The sequence below is a fragment of the Pituophis catenifer genome, unplaced genomic scaffold, assembly GCF_029215685.1.
Source record: "Pituophis catenifer annectens isolate HBS135680 unplaced genomic scaffold, rPitCat1.0.hap2 SCAF_1, whole genome shotgun sequence".
NCBI classification, from domain to species: Eukaryota; Metazoa; Chordata; class Lepidosauria; order Squamata; family Colubridae; genus Pituophis; species Pituophis catenifer.
The window spans coordinates 159,235,882-159,263,645 of NW_027256881.1; the positions used below are offsets into that span (position 1 = coordinate 159,235,882).

Below are 27,764 nucleotides of genomic sequence, written 5' to 3' on the forward strand. Positions count from 1 at the left end.
ATGATTGAATAATTATTCAACAAGGCATCCCTGTGTTGATTCTGTGCCCAGTTAATTTGATACAATTTACTTGGTTCCTTGACTAAACAGTGAACATTTACCCCTGAAGATTCTGTTAATTATTGTTTTAAACATGAAGATTTCACAATAAGTTGTGTACTCAGTTAAAGCAATTATAACAGATTATTAACATCTGTCTAAAATTTGTCACATTGTGGAGTGAAAAGGAGTTTAAATCTATTTGCAAACCTTTCTGAGTCTAAACTATGTAGACTCCCACATAGACATATATCAGTCAAATTAAACTAAGGCAAAGGTTGCTGAGTATACAGTATATGTCAATATGATGATTCTGTATAAATAGTAGCTGGGATATGTCTAATGAAGTGCTTTGAAATTCATGCTTGTTTCATTTCAATTTACAGAAGTCATTGCAATTATTACTGAAAACTGCTCTGTGAAAGGAAATGGATTGGATTGGACCCATTCTATTATTATTACTATTTATTCTTGCAATTATGTTCCTTTTGAAAAAGGGCAGTTCCTGGAATAACAACTGCCCCAATTTCCCCCCGGGACCCAGGACCATACCCATTTTGGGAAATCTGCACATGATGGATCTGAAGAGGCCTCACAAAACAATGATAGAGGTAAAGCCTGATGATTAAGAAGGATGAAGGTTCTTTGCCAAAGTTTACTTGCCATAAATTTGTGGATACTGAATTAAGTTTCATGTGTTTCCTGTTGGTTTTTCATCTTTATGCAAATGTTTAAAAAGGGAGGATTTACAGTATTTGGTATTTAAATTCATTTAAATTTTACAGGAGAATTATTCCAAGAAAAGCAATTTGTTAGAGGGTTCCAATTTTTCTAATAATGTACTCAAATTTGAAGAGATGGATAAAAAGCCCTTGAACTCTCAAGGAAATATAAATGAGCATATTCTTTAAGTTCTTTCTTTAAGAACTTCACACAATCAGCTTCAAAAACTAGGAACAATTAAAACGTTTTTGTGTGATCCTTTCAACAACCTGGCAGAGGCCCAGTTTCTCTTTTAAGAAATCCCACTGTATGGCTAGACCCCTTTAAAACTTTCAAGTTTTAAAATGTATCAGTTTGATACGATCTAGTGTGCAAGCCTCCTTTTACTACATAAGTGTTTTTATTTGTTTTATATAATTATATATGGTACATTTAAAGGTACTAACCAAAATAACAGCTTCATAATGTGCCATAAAACGAAAAGAAAAGAAAAGAACGTGACCTCAATCTTGGAACTGTGATACATGATTTTTAAAACAAAATTCTACCTATGTGAGTCTAATTGTTGATCAAAATTGTCTCTTGTTTTTCATCTACTATATCCCAGTTGTCAAAAGAATATGGTCCCATTTTTCGTCTTAAAATGGGATTCCAGGAGATGGTGGTGCTGACTGGCTATGAGACGGTCAAAGAGGCTCTAGTGAACCAGGCTGATGCATTTGCTGAGAGAGCCTCCGTCCCCTTTTTTGATGATGTTGCAAAGGGTTTTGGTGAGTTGTTTCACTTTGGGTTGTAGCTGGCGTTCTTTGCAGATGTGCAATCAGTGCCATGGAGACATTTTCATAGGTAGTAACGTAAAAGGACTAGGAAACTTGTGGAGATCCAATCCAGAGAGTGACCACTTCTACTACATCTAGTCGTCACTAGGGGGAACTGGAGAATAAAAAGACAAGACAGCATTGCACTAACAGCATGAGTCATACACAGACATAAACCACAACAGTTTTGGTTCTTTTTTCTTTTTTCTTTTTTTGCAAATTTGGGGTGTGGAAGGTCCTGGTGTTTTGTCTGCATTTTTCTCTTTATATACATAGCTTTGCTTATTTCTTTCCCCCAATATTAATTTTTATCCATCTCTCAAAGATCATTTCTTCATAAGATATGTACAATGTGCACAACACAGAAATGCATTGCCACAGAATCCATTTTAAAAAATACTTCAATGATATTAGCCCCAAGCTATGGAATGGAGAATTTGCAATGCTTATTTCAAGTGTCTAGTGAGTGCAGTGGTTGGGACTGGTTCATTTGTGGATTTTTCTCTCTCTATGTGTGCGTGTGCGTGTGCGTGTGCGTGTGCGTGTGTGTGTGTGTGTGTGTGTGTTTCTCCCAAAGTTCCACTCCACTTGGATCATAATCTGCTATGTCTTTTGGCAAGAGACCCCTGGCTATTTTACACACTGGACTTTAGCACTTACTTATATAGACAGCATTTTTTTTTTTAAAAAAAGCATACCTTCAGTACAGAGTATTTCCAATGCTTCAGGAAAGAGATGAATAAATGTTTTGGTATAAAGACCACATGCGGGTTTCTGCACTCTTCATTTCTGATGCTGTAACAATGCTGGAAATAACTTCAGGAATTATTCTTCAGGTATTATTTTTTCTCATGGTGAGAACTGGAAAGTGATGCGACGGTTCGCATTATCCACATTACGGGACTATGGAATGGGCAAGAGGACAATTGAAGACAAAATCACAGAAGAGTGCAGTGTCTTAATGAAGACAATTGAGACCTATGCAGGTGGGTTGGTGTTTCCTCCTGATGCTCTTTTGGAGCATCTTTCAGGACAAAAGATGCTCCAAAAGAAAATAGCTTCATTGTGTTATATCAAATGAACAAGGGCTGCTTTTGAAATACTTTCCCTCCAACAATTCTTAAATCCATTTTCCCTATAAATTTGCTTCATTGTCTAATGTATGCTAAGTAGGATTTTTCTTGAATTAATATTTGTATGTTGCAAGAAACCAGAGCAACTTTTAAGAGTAGACCAAAGTAGTTTCTTTATTGTTGATCACCTATATTACAAGAATTTCACCAGACTGGCTGCATTCCCTTGGGAACCAATAGATAAGTCTTCACTAGTCTGGTCTATGATATTTCCTTCCTTGGAGCAACTCTATATTGCCACACTTTTAACTCTCCCATTTTCTTTACCCAGTGATTCCACCACATCTAGAATGTGCTAATGGTCTCTTTTTAATAAAAGTTCTACGGTAAAATTAGTTGAGGAATGTTAGGTTTGTATACCTATACATAAACATGAAAATGTGTTACATGCTTAGACATATTAGAACAATAGGGATATTGTTCCTCCTGCTTTGGATCAATGATAATCATTTTGCAGTTTCTCAAGGAACAAAAGCATATAATTTACTTTTATTAAGTGACCTAGAATACATACTTCATATCCTACTAAATTCAACAATAAAAGTATCACTTCTAAATTGTCAATATTGGACTCTCTATTACTGTTAGTTTAGCACAGTCATAAGGCTCAAACTGCAATTGATTCATTTATTCAGCATTACACCTCACTAGCAATTAACATAAAGAAGAAAGAATTCCCTATTTTCCAAAATATTAGTCCCTAAATAATTTCAACTGATAACATTTGTTATATATGTTGCAGTATTTGGGCTGAAAAATTCTGTGTGACCATAGGATAGTAACAAAAAGATACACAAAGCTCTAAACATTTACACTTGTGGTTCTCTGCATTTTTGCAATTCAGAAATGATCTGAATAAAACTTACTATCCATTGACATGAGAAATAGGAAAAAATAGATGCCCCGTGATATAAAATTAATCTAAAAAATTAAAGCTTATTTCTCTTGTTATCAAATGGGGTTTCACTTGGATACCATTTCTACATACCTACAAACTCATCATGCTGTTTGCTTTTTGTTAAGACAGTTGCAATAAAGAAAGACATTTTTTTTAACAAAAGCAATATATAGTGTCTACAAACACTGTTCACTCTACTTCCCTATACTATTCTAGCCTTACAAATCATACGTCCTATCACCAGGTCAAGATAGGGCTTTCTACATTGTCTTTTGTCCTTCAATCTTCTCATCACCCTACTTTTGAGGATTTCCTTTACTCCATCCAGCCACAATATACTTGATCTTCCATCTCCTCTCAACCCATTTATGCTTCTTAATAAATTAGTTCTGTAATTTGATTTGCTTTCATTTTCTCTGTATAACTAAACTGCCTAAATGTGCTTCTTTTATTTGCCACTGCATCCATCTTATTTTTTGTGTTTCTTCTGATATATGAATTTCCATATAACTAAGTGGGCAGAAGCTTTCTCTTATACCCAGCAAATTTGATGCTCCCTGATCAACCTTGAACCCTTTGCTGCACTTGCCATTTATTCTCATGCATGTTTTAATGCATCATGAACTATTCTTACCATATTCAGCACTCAGTTGCCAACTCATGGAAAATAAAGCATAAACCAGTTTCTTAACATTAATATCAATAATTGTTACAATTGAAAATACCTAACTTGTTCTCTGTAAATATGTATATTTATTTTTATTTTTATTTTTATTTTATTTTGAATTTGTATACCGCCCTTCTCCCTGAGGACTCAGGGCAGTGAACAGCCAAGTAAAAACGTCAAGTACAAATATTAAAATACAGTTAAAATATACATATATAAATTTGGCCCCATTAATTAAAAACAATAAACAAAACACTTAAAAACACTTAAAAAATTAGGCCAGCCCGGCTTGCTGGAAAAGGAAGGTTTTAAGGGCACGGCGGAAGGCACCGAGGTCTTGGATTCTCCTTATCTCTGGAGGCAATTGATTCCAGAGGGTAGGTGCCCCCACAGAGAAGGCCCTCCCCCTGGGGGTCACCAGCCTGCACTGTTTGGCTGATGGCACCCCGAGGAGGCCCTCTCTGTGGGAGTGCACAGGTCGATGGGAGATCGTCGGTGGCAGCAGGCGGTCTCAAAGATAGCTAGGCCCTATGCCATGGAGCGCTTTAAAGGTGATAACCAACACCTTGAAGCGCACCCGGAAGACCACTGGGAGCCAGTGCAGCTCGCGCAGGAGCGGTGTTACATGGGAGCGCCAGGCTGCTCCCGTCACTACCCGCGCTGCTGCATTCTGGACCAGTTGGAGCCTCCGAGTGCTCCTCAAGGGGAGCCCCATGTAGAGAGCGTTGCAGTAGTCAAGGCGAGGGAATCCCGATCAACTGGCGGATCAGGCGAACCTGACAAAAGGTCCCCCTGGTTACAGCCGTCAGATGTTCCTCCAAGGACAGCTGCCTATCCAGGAGGACTCCCAGATTGCGAGCCCTCTCTGTGGGGGCCAACGACTCGCCCCCAATAGTCAGTGATGGAGTCAACTGACTATATCGGGATGCCGGGAGCCACAGCCACTCAGTCTTGGAAGGGTTGAGCCTACATATATTTGTATATATGTTATTGTGTGATGTCATTATGATCTTTTTCATTGGTTCCTACTTACCTTTTGCCCCGCCTCCTCTGTATATAAGTCGTTGCTCCTGTCAAAACCGGAGCTGTCCAAATGTATTCCTGAGGAAGACAAGAAATAAATACCTTTGTTATAAGAAAAGCTTCAATCTATTATATTGGGCCTGACCAGAATAAATAAACAAGTAACAATAATATATAATAAACTACCTGCTCATGTCTACTTATGTCTAGTTTAGTTTAGTTTAATTTATTCAAGTACACACATTCTCATTTGAAGAGAATTTCTCCAACTAAATCAACAAACCACCTTGTCATATTTCTGAAAATACTATGTAAAGTATACAGAGGAAGGTGTTGAATTGTATCACAGATACTAAGTCTGTGTAGGGTTCATCTATGCAAATGTATTTCAATTTCTGATAGGAATATATTTAAATTCAATAATCTGGAATATAAGGTTTAGGGCATAGTTATTTGAAGGGCTGCTTGTATTCCATAGTTTCCACTCAGCCAGTTTGTGCTAGCAGAGTTGGTGTGCTCCAGGTTCCTTCAATGAAGCAGTGCCATTTGTTAGGATGCTGGAAACACACCTTCTGTGTTGTGGCACCTGCTCTCTGGAACAAATCTCCCTTGAAATCCATGTGGGTTCTACCTCGTTGGTGTTCCATAAGGCCTTGAAGGCTCGTTTGTTCTCTCAGACCTTGAATTAAAGTGGATGGAATAAGTTTTTGAATGTGTTTTTATATTGAGCAACCGGATTCCACCTTGGTGCAGGTTTTTTGAATTATGTGTTTATGTTTATTATATGGTGAGTTGCCCAGAATTAGTCTGGAATCAGGATAGGCACCTAAATAGCCCTGATGATGTTACCTAGTTTGGTAATAAAATTTGCAAGAAAACAGCCAAGTTTAGAGAACACCAAGGGCCCCAGAGTTACTAATCTATGTTCAGAAACTACAATTGTGCCTTTGTAGTAATGTGTTACCATTAAAATACTTTTTCCCATTTCTTAACTTAAATATTTCTAATTTCATCAATACTGGCTGTAAGCTTTTATGGTGAATGTTTCCTTTATGTAATCTGACTGAGTCTAAATGCAGAGCAGCTTTAATCCTGGCATTTTTTTCACAGTCCTGTTTTAACTTATTTTTCATTGCTCAGGAAAACCATTTGATATCACAACAATAATGGGAGCTGCTGTTTCCAATATCATTGTTTCTATTTTATTTGGCAAGCGATATGACTATGAAGATGCCACGTTTCTACGACTACTGAAGCTATTCAGTGAAAATATCCAACTTTCAAGAACCTTTGATATTCTGGTAATCTCATTTTTCATTTGAAGAAAAAATTCGTGACATAGAGGCAGCATAATATGTGTCATTGAGCCCTTTTTTCATTTCATTTATTTATTTTTTTGCTTTAATTTATATGCCGCCCTTCTCCGGAGACTCAGGGTGGCTTACAATGTGTTAAGCAATAGCCTTCATACTTTTGTATATTTATACAAAGTCAGCTTATTGCCCCCACAATCTGGGTCCTCATTTTACCTACCTTTGAAAGGATGGAAGGCTGAGTCAACCTTGAGCCTGGTGAGATTTGAACTTGCAGTAATTGCAAGCAGCAGATGTTAATAACAGAAATATATATTGCCATATATATTTCTGTACGTATACTTAAAGAAGGTTTAATTCCATTATTCTCTCAATATATAAAAATTGATAAGTGGAACCTTCTAATTATCATCCAATTAGTTTTCTTTTAGTAAATAGCAAACTATAGAATATGGCAGATATTTATACCATAATTTTTTTAATAGACTGTGCTCAAATACCATAAGTGTTTGAACACTATGGTCTGATGAAATGTTACAATCTGCCAAATGGAGTGGTCTCTGTTGTCTTCATAGATTTAGAGGTGACTTTGACTATATCTCTCAAAATAAGTTTAGGGGAAAAAAATTAATAGCCTCTATTTTTGATCTCGAAGTGATTATGATATTACATCAAAGCTTGACCAGAATAATTGGGAATGAATACACCCCATTAGAACTCAAAGACAAAAGTGAATCAAAATACTATGAAGTCTGGAATAAATTTTACAATTGGTTAGATAAAAGGAAAAATGCCAAAAACAAAGGATAACGAATGTCTGGAAATGTATATATCAATGTATGTTAATATATCAATGTATATTGAACTTGTGAATGTAAATACATGCATAGTTGGTTAGGAAGTAAAATACTGTATACTGTATACTTGATACATAATGAAGTAGGAGATATGTAAATTTGTATATAGAGCAAGAAATAGATTATTTATTAACTTGATTTTGACGTAAATGTTAGAAACCAGACACGTTGAGCAATGTCCATTGTTTTACTTTTAAAAAATATCAGATTTTCATCCTCCATAAAATAAATAAAACAACTGGAAAGGACTCCTTGCTCAAGCAGGAGGCCTTATAGCATTCTGGACAAATCTCTTCTTAAAAACCTTACTAATGGAGCACCCACAACTTTTAAAATCAAGCTGTTCCACTGATTAATTGTTATCATTATCAGAAAAATTCTCCTGACTTCCAGGTTGGGTATCTTCTTGATAAATTTCTATTTGCTCATTTTTGTAAAGAAATTGTTCACCATGAGTCCTTGATCACTCTCAGTTACCACTGTTGAGCCATTCTATACACGTGCATTTCTTTTGTTTTGTTTTTGCCTTAGTATAAAGCCTTACTTTTCTCACTCCTGAATTGCATTTTGTTGGACAGAGCCCAGTGGTCAAATCTGTTAGAATACTTTTGAATCTTGAGCCTATCTCTTACAGTGTTGACTATTCATTCCCAGCATGGTGTTGCCTGCAAATTTGATTAGTTTTCCTCCTATTCCTTCATCTAAATTGCTTATGAAGAGTACTGAGCCAAAACAGAACCTTGGGATAGCCCAATGCATGCTTCCCTCCATATAGATGTAGTTCCATTGAGGACTACATGCTGATTGCAAGAGACAGTTGTGAACCCATCTGGTGGTGATGCTGTCTATCCCACATTTTTCTATATTACCAAGAAGTAGGTTGTGGTTTATTTTGTCATATGCTTTACTGAAGTCCAAGGATACTATATCCACACATTTCACTGGTCCATTAGTTTAGTCATTGGTCCACTAATTTTGTTAAAGAATGAGGTGAGATTTGTCTGGCATGATCTGTTTTTGCCAATCCGTGTTGCCGTCCAGTAATAGCCTTGTTTATTTCTAGGTATCCACAGATCCACTGTTTGATTATCTTTTCCAGGATTTTCCCAGGTATTGATGTCAGGCTGATTGATTTGTAATTTCCTAGATCCATTCTTTTTTGCTTTTTTGAAGATGGGAATCACATCAGTTCTTTGGTAGTTCCCCGGTGTCCCAGGAGTTTGAAAGATATGGCTCAGTGTTTCCAAGATCATGTCTGCCAGCTCCTTCAGAACTCTGGGATATACTCCATTTGATACTGGGGACTTGAACTCATCTAGGGTGGATTGATGTTGTCTTACCATTTTCTTGCCTATTTTGATTTGTATTCCTAATCTGTCTTTTATGGTATTGCTTTCAATAGATTGGACTGTTTTTTTTTTCCTTTTTGGAAAGACAAATGCAAAGAATGAAGTAAGGAGTTCTGCTTTCTCCCTGTTGCCTGTCACCTCCTTGCTAGCTTTTTCCATTATTGGATTGATCATTTCCTTGGATTTTTTCTTGTTTTCTTTACATGTTGAAAGAAACTTTGTTTTAATAATTTTTGATATTTGTTGCAAGTCAACAAATGGATTCCATACTCCCAGAATATATTTCAATCTCTCATATGAAAAAGATACCTGTACATCTCATATCTACTATAAACACATAGGAAATAAGAATTCATAACCTCAATTATAAGAAATTTTAATTCCTCTCACATAATGAAGAAGTCACTGTTTTTATTTTGTTAGATGCATCAACGGTAGAACCTCTACCTGCTGGTAGAATTTCTATCTGTGCCTTTAGCCTGAGTGGTTTCTTCTTCTTTATAGTTTTGGTTGTTTTGGTTTCATGTGATTCTTTATGCATGGATTTTAGTTGTATATGCTTAAATGCTTGTTACCTTAGACTCAGATAATAAAGCAAACAACAATAACAATATCATCACATTATTACAAAGCATACTCCTTGTCATGGATGTTTGCAGCAAAATTGCATCCAAAGGATGACATGAACATGATATCAGGATTAAAATTCCACTCTTATGTAGCTGCATGCAAACTTCTCAGTGACGTATGCAAATCACTTTAACACCTTCATGTTGCACACTTCAACATTTCCTCTCCCTCCCTCTACCTGCTTGTGAATACACTCAGATGGGAAGGATGGGAACCTTCATTGCAAATAGTTTCTCCATCTTTTTTTCCCTTTATACTGCACAACCCTAAAAGTTTTAAAAAACCAGAACTTAATTTGGCTTCAGTATAAATGATTATACTGATCATTCCCATTGCTTGTTGGGGAATCAACAGATGTGAGCAAGAGGAACTCATTCAATAGTATGTTAAAAAATATGCACTTCCTCTTCCAATAACTATGTGGAATTTCAATCCCTGGGATTTAGGCCTCAATGAATTAGAAATACTGATTATCCATAGTTCTCCCTCAATCATATATTTTTTTATTACTGTGATTTATTTGTATAGACATATGGACAACATGTATTCACTCGATGTCCACCTGAGAAATGTACTCAAAGTATTCAAATTCCTTAATATATTTTTCTTCTATCATTATTTTAGATATACAATATGTTTCCCAGGTTGGGGCTCCTTTTGGGTTCTCGTAAGATAAGACTGAACAATAGAAAGGAATTCCATACTTTCCTACAGGCCACTTTTATAGAACATCTCAATGATCTTGATGAAAATGACCAGAGGAGTTTTATTGATTCATTTCTTGTTCGGCAAAGAGAGGTAATGGATTATTTATAAATGTCTGGAATTATCTATATTTGTTTTTACACATTTTAAAAAGGTACCTCCATATAAACTACATACAGGTTGTTTAAGACCCTTCCTTTAGGAAAGTAGAAGAAAACTAATTTCTGGCAGTTTCATTCTTGCTTCATTTCTTTGTTTCATAGTCTGCAGCACTAAAGTCAAAGCCAATTAAATTTCCCCATTAAAAATATCCTCAATAGAGAAGGATAGGGTCTATTGTGGGTGGCTCCAAGGAATTTCCATTTGGGGATATTTAGGGTCAACCCTTCAGTGCAGTGTGTGAACATTTTTTGCCTTTAAATATATGACTTCACATTTTTTTTCCATTCCAGTTAATGTTTGAAGCACAGTGTCTCTCAATTTGTTTTGGGACTAAAACTTCAATAATCCTTTATAATTTTGTAAAATGAAGCAGATTTGGAGGGCAATATATTATCCATTCAAGAAGTAGCCTCTCAGCCTTCTGGAATTTATGTCACATCAATACACTAAGTTTCCTTGCTGGTGTTTTTTCTTGGTACAATTTAGGAGAAGAAGAAGACTACTGAGGGATATTTCCACTATGAAAACTTTAGAAGTGTTGTGAGTAATTTATTTGTTGCTGGTATGGAAACAACTTCAAATACACTGCGCTGGGCCATACTCCTAATGATGAAATTCCCAGGAATTCAGAGTATGTTTCATTTTATTGCTTTTCATGCTATTGCCTATAACTTAAATAGTGATGCTTCTGGAAAGGGGATCAAGTATCCTTTCCAATAAGAAACATAAAATATGTTTGCAGCAATTAGTATATACAGAACTAATTCAGAAATCTTTATGGGAATTTATGGCTTGGAAAATTTAATAAAAATATCATAGTTTGAAAAGGAAATTCAACTTTTGAAATATGTTTTATTGTAATATAAATTAGTTAACAAAATTCTTAGTGCATTGACACTAAATATGGAAAAATGATCTGACTTGATCATTAAGCTTTGAACAATTTGCAGTAAGTGTTCATTTTAGCTTTCTGGGGTACAATGAAAGTCCAGTAATAAAACATCTTACACCAGGTTTCTCTGTGTATCACATTCAGTGTAAATATGATGCTCTTTTTTCTATTGATATTTCCATTGTTTGCATATATGTATACATGTAAATCCTGCATCCATTATGTTCCCATCCTACAATGAACCAAGACTGATCAAATTTACTATGAACCATAATGTATTTTAGTTATGATCAAGACACATCTCTACATGTCCACTCAACATTTCATTCTGGCTTGAAAATTAGAGTTTGGTACAATGGCTACCGCATCAAGTTAGAAACCAGGAGTTTGTGAGTTCTAGTCCTGCCTTAGGCACAAAAGCCACCTGGGTGACCTTCGGCCAGTCACTTTAAGCCCAACCCCCTCATAAGGTTGTCCTTTTGGTGCAATTAGGTGGTGGAAGGAGTATTAGGAATGTTTGCCACCTTTAATTACTTATAAAATAATAAAGGTGGGATAAAAATCTAATTAATAAAAAGAAATCAACACAGATTAGTATCACCAAATCTCTACTAAAATGTCCATGGATTCACAGCCTTCTCTTTTAATGTTGCAGAAGAAATATTTCTTTTTTTAAAAGTTTTTTTAATTGTTTACACAAACAAACAAACAAACAAACAAACAAACAAACAAACAAACACACAATGTATTTTTTCTGAACAGAGTATTTGCCAGTTCACAAATTTAAACAGTTTTTAGTCATTTCAACTAAGTTTACAATTTATATATTTTTGCCATAATATTTATTCTCTCTATTTTTTAAAAACCACTATTAGCCTTCATCCTAACCTCTAATCTTAACCAAAATCAATTTTTCCCTTCATCTCTATATTAAACCCCTTAAATTTAAAATCTCACAAATATAATTCCTAGTATTCCCTTATATTCCTTTAATATAATCACTAATGTTTTCCATTGTCAGTTGTTTCAATATCTAACATCTTCATATAAATCAATTAATTATGTGGTGTTTCAATCATTCATTTCTTATAAAAATAGTAAACCCAATTGTTTTATACCATACATTTCCTTAAATCTTATTCCAAATAATACAATCCAACTTCTTAATAAAAATCAGTTAATTATATAGCCATCTTTTCTCTTTATATAATAATAATAAAACAAATAACTTTCTAAGATATAATTCCTTGAATCTTATCTCTAATTTTCAATTATTTTATCAAACATATGTATTTATACCTCTTTAAACTACATCTTAATTATTTCTGCTTTCATCACAATCTAATTAGTTCATAATACAATATCATTTCATTTTTTCATTTTTTGATTAGGTTCCAAATATGCAATTAAAAATATTCCAATCGTTACAATTTCCCTAATTAAATTTGGAGATATTCTAGCTGTTATCCTCTAATTTATTAAACTTATTCATATTTCTAAAACTTATCGTTATATAAATTCCAACAATGCAATTAAGAATATTCCAATTGTTACAATATCCATAATTTTAGCTAAAAATATTCAAACTATTACATATTTCTAAAAATTATTTCAATTCATCAATTCTTATTTCAGTTCTAATTATATGTAACATATTCCTCTTTCATTTCTTTCTCCCTTCCCCCTTTCTATTTCTATTTTTTTCTTTTTCTTTCCCCTTCTTTTCTTTTGTGTTTTAAAATCTTGAACTCTCCTGTTTTGCCCTGTATTTCCCATTATTTTCCATCTCTTTTCCCTTTTTCTTATTTTCCTACTGTTAGTCCCAGTGTAATCATTTTGTGTTTCAAAGTCATGGACTCTTCTATTTTGCCCTGTGTTTCCTGTTGTTTTCCATCCCTTCTCCCTCTTTTCTGTCTTTCCACTGTTAATCCTAGTGTAATTATTTAAGTTTTTTATATTCTTTCTATTCCACCCTTTTTCCCCTCTTTGTCTCTTTCCACCTTTCTATTTTTTGCATTGTCAATTCCAATGTAATCTTTAAAATTCTCCTTTTTATGATTACTACCCACATCATCATTTAGTTTTCCATAGTCAATCTTGTTGTCTTTGTCTTCTTCTTTATTTTCAATCTCTGTGTCTTGCTTCTCATTTGTTATTTCCTTGTCAGCTTGAATATACTCTAACACAATTTTTGGATCATCAGGTTTTGGTTCTCCATGCATCATTGTAATTATTTCCCTTACTTACGTTTTCAGTGACAAATACATAATTTTCATCATTTCTCTAATTTCCTGCACCATTTTATTCTTTCCCCGATTAGTATTGTTCCAATTAAAAGTTTCGTTGTATTCCTCTTTTTTTAATAATCAAAGTCAAGCCGCTTACAGACAAACAAATCCTGCTTAGAAGTTCTCACGGCTGTTATCACCAACAAAGTTCAAGGTTTTTTTTCAAAGCAAAAGTTCAGTGTTGTAATGATCTTATTTCTCCTTTAGATGTCTCTCTACAATCCACAATTCCAATCAGCAGCCTAAAAAAGTATCCATTCTGTTTGCAATCTACGTTAACAGTCTTTGCTAATTTTTTCCCCTTTTCTTCTTTTTACCTTTATAATCAGTTTTAAAATCCAATCCAAATTACACAGTCCGTTTTCCCCCTCTTTTTTTTTTTTTTTGGTACAAAACTTCTATTACAGGGCTTAATTTCCAATTTCTCTTTAGTTTTTCTCCAACATTCAAAAAAGGATCTGCTTACTTTATTTCCAATCCTTTACACAGTTATGGGATTTTATTGCAGAAGAAATATTTCTGACTGCACTAAAGCAGATTGAAATGTCTACAAAAAGACTTTACCATATTTAAAAATTGTCACTAACAATAACATTTTTTATCTTTTATTTTTTCTTTAATATATGATCAAGTTTATTCATGTTTTAGTACCAGTATCAAAAAATGCCCACAATTCTGATTGTTTAAATATATATTATTGATTTTTTCTGCCAGGGAAGGTCCAAGAAGAAATTGCAAAAGAGATTGGGGTTCGTCAGCCAAGGACAGAGGACCGGGTCAAAATGCCTTATACTGATGCCGTAATTCATGAAGTTCAAAGGTTTGCTGATATTGTTCCAAGCAATTTGCCCCATGCAACCACCATGGACATAACTTTCAAAGGCTTCTTCATTCCCAAGGTGACCAGTCTGAAATCACTACATAGTACAAGATTTAGTCTATTTTTTACAGTGTAAGGTAGAATTTTGTTAGAGTACTATGCAGTTTTTACTAACTATGGCAGTTAAACTTTTTTGAACATGTGCATTTTTCCATGCCTAGCATATACCTCTCATTATTTAAAAATCCATACATTTGCAATATCTCCTTTAAAATTTTGCAAATTTCTATAGGAATGTATTAAATAGACACACCTTTAATATAGTTCTTTTCCTTTCAATGTGTAGGGAATGCAGATTGTTCCATTGCTATCATCAGTGCTCCATGATGAATCCCAATGGGAGAAACCCTATGAATTCTATCCTGAGCATTTTCTTGACGCTGAAGGAAAATTTGTGAAAAAAGATGCATTCATGCCTTTTTCTGCAGGTAAGATTCTCTGTACATGTGTGATTGTGTCCAGTAATAAGCAGCCCTTCTTTGGAAAATAAATCTTCATAAGAGATCATGGAATGTTTAAAGAGCAACAACAACAACAATAAAACTTCAATTGATTGTCTTCATTTAACAAATTTTGATATAATTTTGACCTTTTTTGAATGATTCTGGTACAAGACTTGAACTGGCTTCAAATTATTCAAAGGTGGGTAGTAAAAGGTATCAGTCTCTAGCTGTTTGCAATTCCTGAGAAGGTATTAGGGTTTTCAGGTTGAAAAGAAAAATTAGCCTGAGGAGAAAAAAGACTTGATTGTGTGGTGTCTGGGAAGAATACAGGGTGTAAATCAAAATCTATACTTAATATTGTCAAAGTGAAAGAGAAGCTGAGATCTGTATCTTTTCATACAATATAGATTTTATCAGTACATCACCAAAATTATGGCAGAAAAGCATAGGAAAATAGTATAAGAGTCACCATGGGGTGCAATGGTATGTGCACTGTGGTGTTAAGGAATGTGGCAATCAGCTATTCAATAACTAGCCAACCTCAGAATGTAAGTTCCATTGAAGTATATTTATGTAATTTAATAAATGAAACATATTGTTGAGAAACCTTTTGTAAGGTTTTAAATGAACCAATGGAAGTGATAAAGCCATACAGAAGAATGTTAAATCTACTTATTTAGGAAGCTTGCTTATACTACCACAGACTTACACTGCCAATGAGACTTGAATCAATCCTTCAGCTCATGCACAAGGAAAATTCTGGCAACCAACAATTTGTGGAATTGTGGACTCCTTGGTATTCTCTGAGCTTGGTTGTTTGTTTGCAGACATTTCACTACCCAAGTAGGCAACATCATCAGTGCAAATGATTGTGGAGTTTGTTTCCTGCTTGTATTGCCCTGCCAGCATTCGTGGAAATTTGGTTTTATTTTTTATTTACTTATTTTTTATTTATTATTGAATTTGTATACCGCCCTACTCCCGAAGGACTCAGGGCGGTGAACAGCCAAATAAAATACATATATTACAAATGTTAAAAAACTATTAAAATACAATTAAATAAGTGGCCCAAAAAAAGAATTTAAAACACCCCAAATTCGAAGAGAAATTTAAAATTTAAAATTTTTTAGAATTTTAAAAAGTTTAAAAGAGAGGTTAGGCCAGGCCGGCCTGCTGGAAAAGAAATGTTTTGGAGACTTCCGGTTGGTGACTTGCAGCGATAGGGTGTTGAGTGAGTGATCGCTGCTCCTCAACACCTCTTATCACCGCGTTTTGGGGACCCCTTTGGGGGCGTGGGACCCGGAGAGCCCTGCGGACAAAAGAGGAAGCCAGGCGAGTGGGAAAGTGGGGTGCGACCACTTTCCGCTAGACCGGGTGGCTCTGTCGATCCAACGTGGTGAGCCGGCCATTTGATGGCGGGCCTGAAGCCGCAATAGCCAGCAAAAGATGGGAAGCTAAGAAGGAGATCGGAGGTGCCGTGTCAGATCTAAAGCCACATTCCCATACTCTGGAGTGATTGTGTGTTGAAAGAGGAGGTCGGTGGAGTCAGGAGAGGAGTGCTTGGTCCGGTGAGAGGCGGCGACAGAGAGGGTAGAACAGATCGCAACTACGGAGACCCGACAAGCCGACGAGAGATACGGAGGGAGCAGATTGCTTTTATAAAGAGCTCTGGACGGTGCGGTGAGAGGGAGAAGAAAAGACTATCGGTGTGGCTGGCGCTGTGTTTGGTAAACGAGGAGGAAAGTAAACAGCAGAAACTTGTGATTTGTTCTTGAGAGCTTCAGCGAAACAGGAAGTGCGCCCATTGAACTGAAAGAGTGAGACAGCAGAGGACTGACAAGGAGACGCTCTAGCAGTGAGATTCATCATAGAGAAGTGTCGGAATCCAGTAGAGCGGCGAGGTGAAGACTTACAACTTCGTGAACACTATATAACAACATCTACATATTTATATTCATTCTTCCTCCTCCTCTTTTGAGCAATTGTGATTCTAACACTTGAACTTTGACTTTTAAAATTACTTTTAAAATTACTATTAATAAGAACCGTTAATTGTTAAGAAATATAGAATATAGGAATATATAAATTAAGTATTGATTCTATCTAATAGCCATTAGACATATTTACAAATAAGGGCTTAGATTTGTATTTAATGAATTAATTTATTATATCTATATATATCTATCTAGCCATATTTATCTAATTCAGAATATTTATTCCTACGGGTAGTATTTATTAATTTATTTATATCAACATTTCATATTAAGGCTTGAATTTAGATATATAAGAATTACAGAGAGAAATTATTAATTTACTAATTTACTTATATTAATATTTATATTAAGGTTGAACCTAGCTATATAAGAATTATATAGGTAGTGATTGTTGTTTGTTGGAAATGTTGAACTATCCTATTATATTAATTTAGAAATTAAGCATTAACTGAAATTTATTAAGAGTTTATTGGGAATTAATAAAGGAGGTTAACAAGGATTTAAGATAGTGCCCCGGAGCAAAAAGTGGCAAGTGCCACTGGATGATTATTTGGAGAAAGATAGAGAATATAATAAGAGACCAAAAACTGCTTTTGAAAGAAATGGCAAGTTTGACATCAACAATTGCAAAAACTGGTAAAAAAGTGCCATCTAATCCCACGTTAGCAATGTCATCCCCAGCCACCCAGAAATCAGTAGAAGGTCTCCAGAAAACAGACAAACCCCCAGTAACTCCAACGCTGCAAACGGTACAATCTTCTCTGCTATCAATACAAGAAACCATGCTTGCGATGCAAGAGAAACTTTTGAATAGTCATTCTGAATTAAAATCAGACATACACGCACTAGATTCCAAAATGAATGAGATCCAAATCTCTATTGCCAGTAATGAAAATAGAATCCAAAAAGCAGAACAAAGGATTGAAAAAAACGAGAAGAAATTGGACATAGTTGACCAAACTCTGTTGGCGCAGAACAAAAAAACAGAAGACGCCCTGATACAACTCGAGATGGATAAGGCCTCATTTTACCTTCGATTCCAAAACATATTGGAAGACAAAGAAGAGGACCTAGGAGACAAGATGGCCGAGTTGATTGCAGAGACCCTCCAACAAGATAAGCAGGAAATAATCTGAGAAATTGATGAGGTGTACAGAGTTCAAACAAACTACGTGAGAAGAAATAGGCTTCCTAAAGAAGTTCACATTCGGTTCGCTAGAAAAAAGGTGAGAGACATTCTGTACAATATAGCCCGGGAGGAAAAAATTATCTATGGGGGAAAAGAAGTGAATATCTTAAAACAAATTCCAAGGAGAGTGAGAGAAAGGAGAAAAAACTACAGATTTCTGACAAATCAACTAAATAGGAGAAGCATAATATTTAGGTGGCTCTTGCCAGAAGGAATGTTAATATCATGGCAAGGGAGAAAAATCAAAATCGACTGTTTAAATGCTGCCCAAGACTTCTTAGATCAGTTAAGGGGAGGAGAAGAGGAACAAACTAGTAAGGAGGAAATTGAAACAGTGAATACGGAAGAAGAAACATCTCAAGAACAAAGCACGAGGGAAGATATAGAAGAGGAGAAGAAAAAGGAAGACACAGAAGAAAAAGGAAAAAAAACTAGACCAGTAAGAGCAGTAACCTTAAAGGTAAACAAGAACTAGAGACCAGAGACTAACATCAGGAATGAACGATACAAAGATCTTATCGTTAAACGTTAATGGCTTAAATGATTACAAAAAGAGAAAGATAATATTGTCTAAACTGGTGAAACAGAATCCCGATGTAATCTGTATTCAGGAGGTCCATATAAAAAAAGGTGAAGCCAATTATTTAAATTATACCAAATTTGGTAAAGTATTTGTTTCTCTAGCTGAGAAAAGAAAAAGGGGAGTTGCTATTTACGTTAAGAAAGGAATAGAAGCAGAATGTAAATATAAGGACGAAAAAGGGAGAATATTAATAGTAGAAATAACGAGAAGTAATTCTAAGATGTTATTGGTAGGGGTCTACGCTCCAAACAAAAAACAAGGGAATTTTTATCGGAAATTGCATAAACAGCTTGCAAAATGGGCGCATAATGAAATATGCATGTTAGGGGATTTTAATGGAATTGTTGACCCAAATAGAGACTATAAAAGTGATATAATTAAAAAGAATAAAAGATCTTCCTTACCAAAGACCTTCTTTGATTTGGTGGACGAGTTAAATCTAATAGATATGTGGCACACTTTACACCCCCAGGATAGACAATTTACATTTTACTCAATGCCGCAGAACTCTTGGTCCAGAATAGATATGGTCTGGGCTACCAGGAAATTGGGCTTGGAAATCAAAAAGGTTGATATGTGTACAAATGCCTGGGCAGACCATAAGTTTCTTGAAGTTAGTTGGTACCACGATACCAAGAGAAAACAACAGAGATGGAGTTTAAGGACTAACCTGTTAAATGATAAAGAGTTTACACTGAAACTGAACGAAGAAGTAAAGCGCTTTTTCATAGAAAACGGGAATCAAGATACAGCCAAAGAAATTGTTTGGGATACCATGAAGGCTTATGTGAGAGGGGTAGCCATCTCATATACAGCCTTTAAAAATAAGGAAAAAAGAAAGACCAGGGAAGAGCATACTAAAAAGCTATTACAAGCTGAAGATGAACTCCAGCAACGTCCGGGAGATGAGGCGATTAAACAACAGTGGTCGATGGCGAGACACAGACTGAATCTATTGGACCAGGAGGAGATGGCACAAAAAATAAAAAGATCCAAACATTATTGTTTTGAGAATGCCAATAAGTCGGGGAGATGGCTGGCTTATAAACTAAAAAAAGAGAAGGAAAAAAATCAAATATTGGTATTAGAAGACTCTCAGGGCAACCTTCTGACGAAGGAAAAAGATAAATTAGAAAGCATAAGAAAATTCTACGAATGCCTATACAAAAATGAAGAAATTGAGTCAAATAAGGTAGAACAGTATTTGATGGAAGCCAGCTTACCCCAAATAACAGAAGAAGAAAAGGAAATGCTGAATGAAAAGATCACTTTAGAGGAATTAAAAACCGCCCTCTCTAAAATAAAGAAAAATAAAACCCCAGGCCCAGATGGTCTCCCTGGGGAAATATATCTAAAATTTGATGAAGCCCTGAAACTAGAACTATTAGAAATATTTAATGAGGCCCTGGCTGGTATAACAATCCCGGATACCTGGAGGGAAGCGTATTTGACGCTCATACTGAAAGATGGCGCCGACCCGAAGCAGATATCTAATTATAGACCCATCTCATTGCTGAATGCAGATTACAAACTGTTCATGAACATAATTGCGGAGAGGGTCAAAAAATTTTTAAATCGGTGGATCCACAAAGATCAAAACGGTTTTCTACCAGGGAGACAGATCAGAGATAACTTGAGAATAGTATTGAATACCATAGAATTCTATGAACAACATCCTGAAAAACAGCTGGCCCTAATGTTTGTCGATGCCCAAAAGGCGTTCGACAATTTGAATTGGACTTTTATGATTAACCAAATTGACCTAATGGGATTCGAGACGAACTTTAGGAAGATGATCGAGAACATCTACCATAAACAGAGGGCAAACATATTAGTGAATGGAGACAAAACTCAGGTATTTCAGATCCAAAAAGGAGTGAGGCAGGGATGCCCCCTATCTCCCCTACTCTATATTCTGGCGCTAGAGGTGCTACTTAGAAAGATCAGAGCCAATAAAGAAATTAAAGGATTAAAGATCAGGAAGGAAATATTCAAAACCCAAGCTTTTGCAGACGACGTAGCCCTCATAATAGAAGATCCACTAGAAACCAGTTTAAAATTAATGCAGGAAATACAGGATTATGGAGAAGTGGCGGTCCTTAAACTCAATAGGAAAAAAACTAAAATAATAGTGAAAAATATGACAGATCCACAAAAGAAGGAATTGGAAGACTTATTAGGCCTCCAGGCAGTTAAGAAAATAAAATATTTGGGAATATGGATCACTGCGAGATTCTCCTCATTAAAAGAAGATAATTATATCCCCCTACTGCAGAAAATATATCAAGACCTTGAAAGATGGAAAAGGCTAAAATTGTCTCTGATCGGCAAAATAGCAGCGATTAAAATGAACATCTTACCTAAAATTCTGTTCCTATTTCAAAATATTCCGATAACCTTAGATAAAAAATTCTTTCTGGACCTGAACAAACACATTAGAAATTTCCTATGGGAGGGTAAGAAATCGAGGATCTCCTTTAAGATACTCCAAGGGAGGATTCGGGCTCCCCGATTGGGAAATATATCAAAAGGCGGCGAAAATAATTTGGATCAAGGAGTGGATCAAGTTACGAAATAGGAGAATCCTGACATTAGAAGGACATGACCTATTAGAAGGATGGCATGCCCACCTGTGGGATACAAAGAACAAGAAAAAATCCTACTTTCATAAACACAAAATTAGGGAGACTCTTATTCGCACGTGGGAGAAAATTAGACAGAGGATTTATACTAAGGTACCCAACTGGCTTTCTATTATGGAAGCGTTGGCGGCCCCAAACAGGAGAGACGATTTTAAATTGGGCACATATAAGGATATTCTTGATGAAAAGGGGAAGCTCAAACCTTTGGATTTATTGAGGGACCAGGGTTTCAACTTGGATTGGTGGAATTATCTGCAGATTAATTCAAGATTCCAAAAAGATAGAGACAAATTTGGTATAGAAGCTAAATATGGAAATTTTGATAAAATTATTTGGGGAATAGACAAGAAAATGTTAGCAAAAATATATAACTTTTTATTAGATGAGGATAGGGCAGAGACCATAGCAAAAAATCAGCTAAATATTTGGGAAAAAAACCTGGGATATAGACTAAATTTTAACGACTGGGAGATGGCTTGGAATAGGAATTATAAAATAACGAAATCGGCAACATTTAGAGAAAACCATTATAAAATGTTACACAGGTGGTATTTAGCACCAGCTAGGTTAGCGAAAATGTTTCCCAATCTCTCAGCTACGTGTTGGAAATGTGGAAAAACGGTCAGCACCTTCTATTATCTATGGTGGACCTGTCCAGAGACCAAAAGGTTCTGGTCAAAAATTCGATATTGGCTTTGTGAAATAACGGGACAGGAGATAGTTCTATCTCCAGAAATCTTCCTCCTGGGTATAACCGGAGACAGCTTTAACAACAACAAAACTCAACTCATAATCCAGATTACAACTGCGGCTAGATTAGCTTTTGCAAAATACTGGAAAAATAAATCCATACCCTCAGAAGAAATACTAATAAACAAAATCCTAGAGTGCGCAGAAATGGCAAAATTGACGAGTGAGATAAATAATGAGGAGAAATCTAAATATTATGAAGTATGGGGAAATTGGTACAATTGGTTGAAGAATAAGACAAAAACATGATTTCAGGATATGACTTGTTATGCACTCGAAATACGAGCTATATTGTATAGAATTTTGAATAGATAAAGATGAAGTTTATTTAATGTATGATTCTGTAAATTGTATAAACACTGTACCTCTGAAGGAGGTATATTTTCTTTTATAATGATAAAATTTAATAAAGTATATTAAAAAAAATGTTTTGATGGCACGGCAGAAAGCGCGCAGGTCCGGGATCCTCCGTATCTCCGGGGGGAGCTCGTTCCAGATGGTGGGTGCCCCCACAGAGAAGGCTCTCCCCCTGGGGGCCGCCAGTCGACATTGTTTGGCCGATGGCACCCTGAGGAGCCCCTCTCTATGGGAGCGTACTGGTCGGTGAGAGGCTACTGGTGGCAGAAGGCGGTCTCGTAGATACCCCAGTCCTAAGCCATGGAGCGCTCTAAAGGTGGTAACCAAAACCTTGAAGCGCACCTGGAAGACCACCAGGAGCCAGTGTAGCTCGCGCAGGAGGGGGGTCACATGGGAGTGCCCCGTCGCTCCCATAACCACCCGCGCGGCCGCATTCTGGACCAGCTGGAGCCTCCGGGTGCTCCTCAAGGGGAGCCCCATGTAGAGACAATTGCAGTAGTCCAGGCAGGAAGTGACGAGGGCATGAGTGACCGTATTTAACGAGTCCCGATCCAGAAAGGGACGCAACTGGCGAAACGCCCTCCCAGCCACAGCCATCAAGTGGTCTTCTAAAGACAGCTGTGAGTCCAGGAGGACCCCCAGGTTGCGAGCCCTCTCCGTGGGGGCCAACGACTCACCCCCAGTAGTCAGTGATGGCACCAACTGACTATATCGGGATGTCGGAAACCACAGCCACTCGGTCTTGGATGGGTTGAGCCTGAGTCTGTTCCTTCCCATCCAGATCCGTACAGCCTCCAGGCACTGGGACATCACTTCAAGGGCATCATTGGGGTGGTCCGGGGTGGAGATGTACAGCTGGGTGTCATCAGCGTACTGACGGTACTTCACCCCAAAACCACGGATGATCTCACCCAGTGGCTTCACATAAATGTTGAACAGAAGGGGCGAGAGGACCGACCCTTGTGGCACCCCACATACAAGGGGCCTCGCGGTCGACCTCTGCCCCCCTGCCAACACCGACTGCAACCGGTCGGAGAGGAAGGAGGAGAACCACTGCAACACGGTGCCTCCCACCCCTAACTCTTCCAGCCAGTGCAGCATGATACCATGGTCGATGGTATCAAAAACTGCTGAGAGGTTTAATAGGACCAGTACAGAGGAGCAACCCCTATCCCGAGCCCTCCAGAGATCATCAACCAATGCAAACAATGCCGTTTCTGTGCTGAACCCAGGCCTGAAGCCTGACTGGAACGGATCCAGATAAGCCGATTCATCCAGGTACTGAGGGAGCTGTTGTGCTACCACACTCTCAACCACCTTTGCAACGAAGCGAAGGTTGGAGACTGGACGATAATTTGCCAATACTGCCAGGTCCAGGGAAGGCTTCTTGAGGAGAGGTCTCACTACCGCCTCTTTCAAGCTGGCGGGAAAGACACCCTCAATCAGAGAAGCATTTATAATCCCCTGGAGCCAGCCTCGTGTAACCTCCCGAGAGGCCAGCACCAACCAGGAGGGACATGGGTCCAATAAACATGTGGCAGCATTTAGTCTACTCAGTATCCTGTCCACGTCTTCAGGAGTCACAGAATCAAACTCTTCCCAGATAATATTCTCAAGACCTGCCTCCGTCCTCCCCCCTGAATCTACCCCGTCAGAGTCCAGATGTTCCCGAATCTGAGCGATTTTATCATACAGATACTGTACAAAGTCCTCGGCTCTACCCTCCAAGGGGTCCTCCCACGGTTCCTGAAGGAGCAGGGAGCGGGTCACCCTAAACAGGGTGGCCAGGCGGTTATCTAATGACGCAATAAGAGCGGAAAAATAGTTACATTTTGCCACTTTTATCACCACAAGGTAAGTCTTAATATGAGACCTTACCAGTGTTCGGTCAGATTCAGACCGGCTGGCCCTCCAACCGCTCTCCAGGCATCTTTTCTGGTGCTTCATCTCCCTTAGCTCCTCAGTGAACCAAGGAGCCAAGTGAGATTGGCGCCGAGTCAGAGGCCGCAAAGGCACTACCCGATCCAAAGCTCCAGCGGCCACCCTATCCCAAGCGGCCACCAGGTCTTCGGTCGAGCTGTGAGCCAGAGTGGGGTGTAGCGGTTCGAAAGTCAAGGCGAAGGAGGGAATTATCCGACCATGACAAGGGTTCAGTCTCTATATCCCCAATATCGAGATCATTCAACCACTGACCAGAGACAAAAACCAGGTCCAGAGTGTTTCCCCCCATGTGAGTAGGGCCATGCACTAACTGGGTCAGGTCCATAGCCATCATGGAAGCCATGAACTCCCGTGCTGCCTCAGATGCTTCACCGATGGATGGCAGGTTAAAATCCCCCATGACCATAAGCCTCAGGGTATCAACCGCCACCCTGGCTATAATGTTGAGCAGTTCGGGCAGGGCCGCTGCCACGTGGCAGGCAGCCAGGTACGTGATCAGCAAGCACATCTGTACTCCACGACCCCACTTCACAAAAAGGGACTTTTTTATTCTTTTAAATGGCGAGTAAAAGTGGCTTTTCTCTGTCTACTGATGCTTTTTTTGTCTCAAGCTTCCTAGAGCAGGGGTGTCAAACTCATATCATCATGGCAGCATCATATGACATATCGGGACTTTTTTCTCCTTTGCTAAACCGGGCATGACCAGCACATGCCACATCCGGCCGGTGGGCCAGGAATTTGACAGCCCTGCCCTAGAACTGTTGGATTTAGTTTGGTCTAGGATGCTTACACTTTCTCAGTTGAAACTTTGAGTCTGTCCATGTGCTGTGAATTTAAGGAATTTAAGGTCTTCTGACTGCTAGTTGTTGTCCATGGATATGCCTTGCTAGTATTCTATTTTTCCGTCCTAAATAATGGCTGTTACAGTCCTTATACTATATGTTAAAAATCACTCCTGCATTTTTTTCCTCTTGAGCTATTGAATCTTTTGGATTTTAAAGTTGTTTTGGAAGGTTTTTAATTGACTTTTGTACTACAGTGATACATTGTGGTTATAACAGGCTGTTGGTTGTTTCTGAGATGCTTTTGATGAATCTTAGAAATATTCTTTTCATAACTTATGTTGAATATGCTGTAGTGTGTTTAGTTGTCAGAAGCTTTTTGATAACCCTGAGCTCAACCCTGAGCTACATATATTCTTTTCTATTGGAGTTTATGGAATCACATTTTATTTCACTGGAAATAGCTTTGGGATAAAACATTCATGCAGCAGTGTTAATTTTAATAATATTAATTTTACCCCATAAATTTAATGGAATTTTAATCCATCTGTTCCTAACTACTGCAACATTTCCATCACTTTAAATATAATACAGCTAGTGACTTTGATTGCCATTTGGATTTTACAGATCTAACCCATGCCCCAAATGATCTGTTAAAAAGATATATTCCTGCAATTGTAATCATGACATCTACAGTGAGATGCTTCTTTTTAGGGCATCAGTGTAGAAGGGTACTTATCAAAATTTGTCCTTCTTTTAAGATTATCATGATTCTGATTCTACCAATTCTTATTTTATTGTTGTACTTTTGTCTGTTTTCATATCAATGTTCTGTCATTAGGGGCATGCATAAGAGCACCAGCGTACCTACCGTCCCTGTCCTAATGTTCCCTTGTATTCATTTTATGTATTCAATTCATGCTTATGCTTATAACTTTCCTTTTTGCTGATCTCTCCATGGCCATATGACATTGGGAAGCTATGTAAAACAGTTTAAAAAACCAATAAATATTTTCCCTGTATTCTTTCTTCCAGGTCGGAGAGTATGTGCAGGTGAGAACCTTGCTAAAATGGAGCTCTTCCTCTTCTTTACCAGCCTCTTGCAGAAATTTACCTTCCAGCCACCTCTAGGAATATCTACAGATGATTTAGACCTGACCCCAGCAATTGGGTTTATAACATCTCCTGTGCCCTATAAGACCTGTGCCATTCCACGTTCATAAAATACATGATGTTCATAACACCACTTCTCAGTCTTGGATAATGTGATTCTGTATGGTTTTGGCTTAAAAGGTTGTTTGAAACTTTTAGTTACTTTAATTCATTTTTAAGCAATATAAATTTTTCTATAATAGTTATATATATATATATATATTTGTTTGAAGAAATTATTGATTGCAATAATAACCCAGAAAGAATAATTAAACTAATTGATTGATGTGCAACTTATCTGAAATAGAAAATAAGAAACAATGAGCTTTAATATTAATGGGAATTTATTTCATGCAAAATAAAGAAGATTTATTTGGGAACAATTATTCCCAGATTTGTAGAAATAGAATGACAGATGTTACAAATTGGAAAAAGCTGTAATTGTTCCAGTTGGGATGAACATCTTGCTAAGGTTTAAGTTTTTGTTCCAAAGAATCCCAATGAAAAATGAAGAAAAGACATTATGCCACTGGCAGAAATGAACAACACATTTTATACAGTCCAACAAAACACCCAAGAGTTAGTTCAAAAATTTGTAACATTGAAATAACAAGGTTGACAGGCGGCCAGTTATGTTACCAGGCTAGTTGTTTAACTGGGATAAAAGACTGAATTAGAATCTCTGATGGCTGGATTGATCAAATTTGCACTCAATGTTATATGCAGAAAAAGATTGGTATAATATGTGGTGGCGTAATGATTAGAATGCAGTACTGCAGGCTACTTTTGCTGATCATCCGCTGCCAGCAGTTTGGCAGTTTGGGTCTCACTGGCTCAAGGTTGACTCAGCCTTCCATCCTTCCGAGGTCAGTAAAATGAGGATCCAGATTGTTGGGGGCAATAGTCTGACCCTGTAAACTGCTTAGAGAGGGCTATAAAGCACTATGAAGCGGTATGTAAGTCTAAGTGCTATTGCTATTGCTACTGATGGTACATTTCTCTGGTGTTGGTTACCAGAATAAAAAATTCAGTCTCTATTACCATGATGGAGAACCTAGGGCACACATGCCGTTGCCCTAGCTCAGCTCCAGCCCACATGCACGTGCCGGCCAGCTGATTTTTGGCTGGCCCTGCCCATGGTGCCCCCCCCAGGAGTCGTCACGTGGCCTGTTTTGGATGCCAAGTAAGTACAGGGCTTGTGTGGAGGCTCTGGGAAGGCCTCCAGGGGGGCAGGGAAGGCTGTTTTCGCCTTCCCAAGGCTCCAGGAAATCCTCTGGAGCCTGGGGAGGGCAAAAAACGGGCCTACTGGGCCTACCAGAAGTCTGGAAATGGGCTGTTTCCAGCCTCCGGAGGCTTCAGGGAGGCCTGCTAGGCTCAAAAGCAGGTGCGGGGGGGGGATCATGTGTGCATGCATGAGGGAGCGTGGGGGGTCACATGCGTGGGGCACGGGGGGACATTGAATTATGGGTGTGGGCACGCACGTGCGTGACCCCACCCGTACTCCCCCTGCTTTTGGTACACGATGGCAAAAAGGTTAGCCATCACTTCTCTATT

General features: G+C 37.6%; 1 protein-coding gene across 1 annotated transcript; it reads left to right on the forward strand.

Moving 5' to 3' along the window:
* The first annotated feature begins 467 nt into the window (after window positions 1–467).
* LOC139309036 (cytochrome P450 2K6-like) lies at window positions 468–26,379 on the forward strand. Its single transcript, XM_070933100.1, has 9 exons — window positions 468–650; window positions 1,370–1,532; window positions 2,417–2,566; window positions 6,442–6,602; window positions 10,075–10,248; window positions 10,804–10,948; window positions 14,212–14,396; window positions 14,664–14,805; window positions 26,094–26,379. Exons 1-9 carry the CDS (start codon window positions 468–470, stop codon window positions 26,279–26,281), a joined length of 1,491 nt encoding a protein of 496 aa, XP_070789201.1. The 3' UTR covers window positions 26,282–26,379.
* The last annotated feature ends 1,385 nt before the right edge of the window (window positions 26,380–27,764 follow it).

Excerpts from the sequence above, each read along its gene's own strand:
- LOC139309036 (XM_070933100.1), top strand. The coding sequence starts at position 468 with ATGGATTGGATTGGACCCATTCTATTATTATTACTATTTATTCTTGCA. Across the intron at positions 651-1,369 it reads CTCACAAAACAATGATAGAG|TTGTCAAAAGAATATGGTCC; the intron begins GTAAAGCCTGAT and ends ACTATATCCCAG. Across the intron at positions 14,397-14,663 it reads AAGGCTTCTTCATTCCCAAG|GGAATGCAGATTGTTCCATT; the intron begins GTGACCAGTCTG and ends TTCAATGTGTAG.